At 43.3% G+C, this 7,219-nt stretch overlaps 1 protein-coding gene and 1 long non-coding RNA gene across 2 annotated transcripts in view; both read right to left on the bottom strand.

Annotated features, from left to right (window-relative positions):
* The window catches only part of LOC123182146 (uncharacterized), a 2,282-nt gene extending 1,078 nt beyond the window's left edge, over positions 1-1,204 (bottom strand). Inside the window, exon 1 of the long non-coding RNA XR_006492036.1 lies at positions 830-1,204. This is a non-coding gene — a long non-coding RNA (uncharacterized lncRNA). The remainder of the gene's footprint in view (positions 1-829) is intronic.
* Positions 1,205-2,155: 951 nt separating this feature from the next.
* On the bottom strand, positions 2,156-6,832 carry LOC123182144 (polypyrimidine tract-binding protein homolog 3). Its single transcript, XM_044594614.1, has 15 exons — positions 6,655-6,832; positions 6,455-6,523; positions 6,202-6,273; positions 6,030-6,106; positions 5,626-5,707; positions 4,743-4,875; positions 4,255-4,319; positions 4,121-4,170; positions 3,991-4,032; positions 3,813-3,864; positions 3,664-3,712; positions 3,570-3,583; positions 3,350-3,457; positions 2,911-3,054; positions 2,156-2,804 (listed from the first exon to the last, which is right to left on the bottom strand). The coding sequence occupies exons 2-15, from the start codon at positions 6,509-6,511 to the stop codon at positions 2,415-2,417; spliced, it is 1,335 nt and encodes a 444-aa protein (XP_044450549.1). The 5' UTR covers positions 6,512-6,523; positions 6,655-6,832; the 3' UTR covers positions 2,156-2,414.
* Positions 6,833-7,219: the final 387 nt, after the last annotated feature.

The following is a 7,219-nucleotide window of genomic DNA, read 5'->3' as shown; positions in this document are numbered from 1 at the left end:
GTAGCATCTTGCTGTTGACGGATGTCAAACAGATCCCAAAATGCAGTTTTTAGAGAACAATCCCCAATCCAAATGCCATGCCAGAAGCAATGTTTTCTTCATTTCCAGGGATCCATTTATAAAATGTTTTAGCCGCAGCAAGAGCCCAAGAAAGACTTTTCCAAAATGGAGAACCCATAACAGGTTTAGCATAAAAGATGTTAGGTTTGTTGGTAGTATATTTAAAAACAACAATCTCATCATAGAACCTTCTCCCCCATGATGCTAACAAGGCCATATTAAAGTCCCTGTGGCTGGGTACCCCCAAACCACCAAATTCCTTTCTCCTAGAAACCAGTCTCCAGTTGGTTAGATGATATTTATGGACCTCCCCCACATTGCCCCAGAAGAAATGCGACATCTGGGAGATCATATCAATGGCCCATTTAGAAAATTTCACAATTGACATTAAATAGGCAGGGATACTGGCAATACAAGTAGTGAGTAAGATCAATTTGCCTCTATATGAAAGATGTTTCCCCAACCAACCAGCAATATTCTTGATAATCCTGTCAATTATTGGTTGGATATCCTCCCTTTTAAGTTTTTTAAAGTGCAGAGGCACTCCAAGATATTTAAAAGGGAAGTCACCAAATTGGCAACAAAATACCTGAGCAAATTCTTTAGACATGGCTTCAGAAACATTCATGGTATGCAAGTCACTTTTATGGAAGTTAATTTTTAAATCAGAAAGTTTTTCAAAGCAAGTTAAGATCCACTTTAATTTCTTGGCACAATCAAGAGAGTCTCTAATAAAAAGTATGGTATCATCTGCATATTGTAGACTCACCACTCCACCAGGAATGGCATGTGGGAGAAGCCCACAGATTAATCCTCCCGAATGGTCCTGACGTGGAACGACGAGCGACGGCAGGCTTCAACGGCGGCGTGCCTAGCAGACGCGGGCGGTGCAGCCCGGCAGCCGTGCGCGGCCGACACGCAGCACCCGAGTGGCCGGCTTCCAGCATCAACAAAATCAGCCGCTAGTGCATACTCGCAGGCCGCTGTACTGGCCACCGGCCATGGGGTGCTACTCGTCATGGACAAGGTCAACGCTTGGATTGAGATATGCATCTGAGCATGCAGCTAGATGCAGACGAATGAAGATAAGAAGGGGATGAGCGGTGATGGCTTCACCTCACACAGGACGCGTGGCGCGTGTCTAAGGCGGCGGACGTTGCGATTGTAATCGGCCGGTTGATGGGAATCTTTTCCCTAAGAAATCCCAGCTAACAACTCTTGTCATATGTTTTCTCATAATCAAGCTTAAGAATCAACCCACTAGCCCAGATTTGTGTAATTCATGAATAACCTCATAGGCCATGACCACACTTTTCAGGATAAATCTCCCTTTATTGAAGGCAGTCTGATTAGAAGAATTTTTTTTTTGAGTTAAAACAAGACTTTATTCATTTGAAATAATCAGTACATCGTTTGTGAGGATCATTACAATTTCATTGATAGGCTCTTCAAACCAATCCAAAGTCACAGAAAATCTAGCTAATCTAGCAAGTTCATGAGCTACTTTGTTTGCCTTTCTATTACAATGTTCGAATCTAGTCACGGCAAAATCACATGCATAGTGAAAACAATCATCAAATATGGCCGCCGCCGCACCCGCTGATTGTCCTCCATCCTGCATGGTCTCAATCACCTCCATATTGTCTGAGTTGATGATTAGACGATTACACCCCGCCCTTTGTGCCAAAGTTAAGCCAAATTTCAGGGCTAACGCTTCTGCCATCAGAACATCCGTACAATATTCGATCTTTCCATTTTCTCCCGCAATAAACCTATCTTTATCGTCTCTCAAGACTGCACCCATCATCCCCGTTAGTATGTCATGATCAAAAGACGCGTCAACATTTAGTTTCACGAAGCCCATAGGAGGGCAGCCCCAACCCCCGTTTCTTATGGACGCTCTTGTCTGATTAGAAGAAATTAATTTGCCACGGAGAGGGGAAACCCTAGTTGTCATAGCTTTAGAAAAAAAAAATCACAGCGCAGTTACTCAAGCATCTTTTAACATCAACGTGCCCTTCAATCCCAGTTGCTACACAGCAATGAGCAAGGATCAACCAGAAACACAAACACAACAATCGCATGATCTGCACTCTTTTCTTTTCCTGTAGATTTCTTTCATTCATAATTCATACGAGCACAGCACGCAGTACAATCCTCTGGTCACCTTTAAACCAACAAGGGAGAACTCGGGACGTGGCTCAGGGAGAGAATAGCAAAGACAAAGCAGCAGTCGGGAAGAGAATTCACATCTGAAGGACCATTCAAAGCTTCCTAAAAAGAAAAGAGAGAGGACGCAAAAGCATTGGACCGAGTGGCAGCCAAGCAAAAGCTATATCCCTGGGAGAGCGTATCTACAGACTCTGCATCTGGGAAAACGAGATCCGGATGGTGCCCCCCTCCAGCGGGGTGGCGTGCTTCGACACGAGGGCCTCGGTCGCCTCCTCTTCACTCTCAAACAGGACGAGGGCCTGCCTCTTGCCGTTCACCTCGAACAGCTTCGTGCCGACGACAGAGCCGTGCTCAGACAGATGGGCGAGGAGCGCTTCCTCGGAGACGTCTTGTGCGAGGGCGGAGACGTGGATCATCTTGGTTGGAGCGCAGCAGTGCCGGTAGTTCTTCACCACGTTGCTGTTGAAGCGGTTAAGGCCCGAGTTGATGTAGTCATGCGCGTCAGGGGCAGGGGTTATGGTGGGGTACTTCGAGTAGTTGACTTCCAACTTGTTGCCAAATAGCGTGGCCCCCTGCAGCCGAAAAATGGGAAGGTGGCGTCGGAATGTCAAGGTAACAATCATTCCAAATGGAACAGATAAACCTGATAGGTTGATATACTAGAGAAAATGCACGCACCTTTAGATAGTTCACAGCTAGCTCGGCCTGTAACCCATCAGCCATTTCTACAAGGGCAAGATCTGGTTTGTTGTGCAGCACCTTGATTCGAACTATGTTTCCATATAAAGAGAAGAGATTGAAAAGCTTATCCTCGTTGGTTTTCTGCACAGAGAAAAGTTAACAATGAAAGACGATCGTCCAAGGTATATAACCTCTACATGGAATCTCAAGAGAAGCTTGAACAGCCTATATAGGTTGGCGTCCACCACCATTAAAATACTTAAGATTAATGGCCACATTTGTCGTAAGACTTCCCTTAATGGTCAGTTCGGTCCTTACAACAATAAGAAAGACAAGTCCTGCTCAACAACCACATTTTCCATGCATACTCGGACATTTGAAAAGGTAGTCAAAATATCAAGATTGTGAAAGGAGCCTTCGAAGATTCAAATCTTACATCAGTGTTCAAATTACTGACTATCAGTGTGCACCGTTCATTGGTACCGGTCACTCCAGGCGGTAAAGTTCCACCAAATGCAGCTGCAACCGTTGCAGCTCTTCCCATCTGTTGCACAAATTCAAATACTTTTGTATGAGAACTCACAGGGATATTTGAACAAGATGGAACAAAAACACAACACTGGAGTAACACCATTCAAAGGCAGTCAGACACCAACCTGTGTATACGGACCTGTACAAGAAAGGAAACTAAATAAGATATTTTTCATTATCAAAAAGATTATTTATTGAAAATCCAATGTAGTAAGCTACCTCCAGGTTGTTGGAAAGGATGGAGACCCCCAGGATCTGGAAAACCTTGCTGCTCCAACCAATTAAAACATACAGTGGTTATAGCTTCAGAGCATAAATGATGAATGTAACAAGTGAGATATATAGCAAAATACAGAGAACCACTCAACCTGGGAGGGCCTTGGACGTTGTTCTGTAGGCAATGATGGATTCGTGAAATCCCTGGACAAGAAAAGAGATTCACCACGGGTGACTTTCATGTTAACTGATGCTACAGAGTAACTGGGATGCCCATGACTGCATTAACTATGTTGCTTGTAGATATGAGAACTGACAAATTGACCTTACCTAGTTCTTTCATTGTTGAAATGGACTTGCAGTTCGCAGAGACTGGATATCCACATAAATAAAGAAAAACAATCAGATATAACAACTGAGAAAAAAATAAATTTCAACTAGGATTAGTCAAAGCTCATACTTGGAATATTGGATGTCTAGCTGGCAGCAACCATCATATATGTTCCTTCCCTGGAAAAGTTTGGTTTGTAAGATTAAGATGTATGAGAATCATACGTAGAATCCAGGACACAAATGGAGCCATGAAGTAATTACATGCAAAGCAGCAAGTGCTTCCACAGTCTCATGACGTGATTGATACTGGATGAGGGCCTGAAAGCCTGCACCAATCAAACAAAATGTATTGAATCATCTATTTCAGATAGTAATAGATAACCAACTGTTTATTCCAGTTGAAGGACAGACAAAAGCACTAGTCTATAGTAACATATGCCACTATAATTCTTTTTTTGTTGGTGCTATACTGCTACAATTATTAGTACACATGTTTTCAAACCGTGCTTAACCCGTTGCTACAGAATGTTACACCCAATGTTATCAATTGATATGTACTACACACATTGTTCATACAGTTTGACAATACACCTGCTGTTTTCTGCAGAAGTTATAGCCTGTTACGCATATTACAGATACTTGTTAATACATCAACATTATCATTCACGCGCAAACTGGGGAGTGAATCAGAGCATTCATATGAAGTTTACATATGGGTGTGTGAGAGAGAAAGAGATGTGGAGTCTGACCAGCTGACTTCTGAAATTTGACAATCTTCTCCACATATCCATATGCTTTGAAAACTTGATGCAGAATCTCCACCGATATAGGATAGAGCACGTGGTGGACGGTAACTAGAAGGATTCGGTTGGGTTCTGATTCCTGAGGGCCAGCAGACGACCACCAAGACAGAAGAGTGGGAGAAAGAAAAGAATAAATAGAGAGGAAAAGATAGGTATATCTAGTTGGAAAAATAAGAGGCAGTAGATATAACATGCGATTTAACTCAGCTAACTAAAAGAAATGATGAGAAGATACTAAACATAGCTAACCGTCCTTCAAATTTTGATGTATGAAGTATTTCCACAATTTATGGTGTCACTGTCACAGTAATTCAAATTTCTATTTTTACATAATCACACTATATTTCCTAGTTGTAGGTTCCATCTTAGCATGATACCACAATCATATCCTAATCTTGTAGCCTTGTAGACACCTTTACACAAATATAGTCCCACGGCAAAACCATTTCATGCAACTTTGTAACTGACGGAACTAGATAGCGCATCAATGTGTAATCGAGGCAAGCATTATGCACACTTCACATCCACAAACAAGTCAAAGTAGGGTTTAATAACTTAAGAACACATGTCATTATTTTGAAAATCATCCACAACCTGGACTTACAGAATCTAAAAACCCTTTATAAGTCAATGTTGTACCACCGAGGTATTGCCACAGCTAAATATTAGTTAAGAGTATCATGCAGCTGATTGCTCAACACGAAGCTCTAAAAACACTAAGGATAGAGATTTCATAGTTCACTAATGATACTAAGTTACTAACAACTCCGGATAACTCTGAGAAACTTATAAAACAAATCTTACAAGTCAAGGGTAGACAAGTATATACCTGATCAGAATTCCGGCTATGAGAGCTCTGGTCAGTGGTAAGTTCTTGATGGGATGAAAATTGCATGTAAACATGCCTTCCCCTAAATTGACATAAAAGGGTGCACACGAATGAGAAAAGGAATGAGAACATACCAAACAAAAATATGAGGAAACACGGTTGTCTTTTAGGTAAAAATAAGGTAACAAACCAGCACGATACTACATTTATATTTGTTGACATAAAGAAAGCAGGTCACGAGGCGCAAACCGTATCATTAAGCATGCATTATCCAGAACGAGCCATAACTAGGTACTAGTAGAATCTAAACATTGCAAAAACTAAGTGCAACTGCGTAGCAGCAAGCATGAGTAAATGCTGGGCTCTTGGCATCGAAAGACCAACACAATCAAGAACCGCATCACCTTACGCTAGGTTGGACACCACTGTAGTACTGCAGCGCGCTCACGGACGAATGAATGTCTTGCATCTGGAGAAGGGCCTACACCGCAACACAACAATTTTCAACACCAGGACTGCTTGATTGCTTAACGAAAAAAAAAACAGCACCGGACAACAGCGAAGAAAAGAACCCACCTGATTCTTGCCACGCAGCATGACGAGCTTGGATACCGAGCCGAACGGCTGCAGCAGCTGGAGCAGATCGGCCTGCGGCGAAGAACGGTAAGGAGAGGCACACGCCGGGTGCAAAAGGCAGTAAAAGCGAAATCTTTATTCAGGGAAGCCGCTCCCCCGATTATTATTATTTATTCAGAAACGAAAAGCGGATTGCCCCGGACGGAACGCAGAATCGACGAGGCGAAAGTGCAGGATTTCCGCCTCTTCTCACCTCGGTGATCTCGTGGCCGACGTTCCGGATGTGGATCACCTTGGACGGCTCCGCCATCCTGCCGCCGCGCTGAAACAGGGGAAGCGGCCACTAATAAGTCACCAGGGAATTCCTTACGCCACGCAAGGGCAAACGGGGAGGAGAGGTCGACGGGAGGAGATCCAGGGCCGACGCTCCGGCATAGGGGCGAGAGGCATTACCTTGTTGGAGGGTTTAAGCGGGAGGAGGATCTAGGGTTTTGCCCCGCGGAGGGCGAGAGGGAGGGGAGAAGAAGGTGGAGGGAGGGGAGAAGAGCCGCTGGAGCGTTCTGTTTTGGATTCGGCAGGAAAGAAAGAGATCGAAACGGCTCCGTAATCGGCGTCTCCTGAGGCGAGCGGACTCGTGTATTGAGTGACGGTGGTCGTGGGCGGCACGTTATAGAGGCCATTACTCCTGGGTCTCAAAATAAGTGATTTTTTTTTTTTTTGCGGTGACAAAATAAGTGTCTTGACACGTAAGTATAACTTTATACTAATATTCCCTTAAAAAAGTTTATACTAGTATTAATATAAATTTTAAAGTTGAGATAAAATAATTGTCTTGACACATTAAACAGATTTTAAATTGAGACACTTTTTTTGAGACGGAGGGAGTATTACACAAGTTGTCAATTTTCGACCAACATGATCAAACCAGCCCATATAGAGTTTAAGTTCTAAAGTTGCCACTATGCTCGCATTTTCCCTACCGTCGACTACAAATGCCCGGACGCTGCTTCGGTGTCTT

The sequence above is a fragment of the Triticum aestivum genome, chromosome 1D, assembly GCF_018294505.1.
Source record: "Triticum aestivum cultivar Chinese Spring chromosome 1D, IWGSC CS RefSeq v2.1, whole genome shotgun sequence".
Classification (NCBI taxonomy): Eukaryota; Viridiplantae; Streptophyta; class Magnoliopsida; order Poales; family Poaceae; genus Triticum; species Triticum aestivum.
This window is presented reverse-complemented; position numbering and strand designations above follow the sequence as displayed.

Excerpts from the sequence above, each read along its gene's own strand:
- LOC123182144 (XM_044594614.1), bottom strand. The coding sequence starts at position 6,511 with ATGGCGGAGCCGTCCAAGGTGATCCACATCCGGAACGTCGGCCACGAG. Across the intron at positions 4,171-4,254 it reads AAGCACTTGCTGCTTTGCAT|GGAAGGAACATATATGATGG; the intron begins GTAATTACTTCA and ends AAACTTTTCCAG. Across the intron at positions 4,033-4,120 it reads CTAGACATCCAATATTCCAA|TCTCTGCGAACTGCAAGTCC; the intron begins GTATGAGCTTTG and ends GTGGATATCCAG.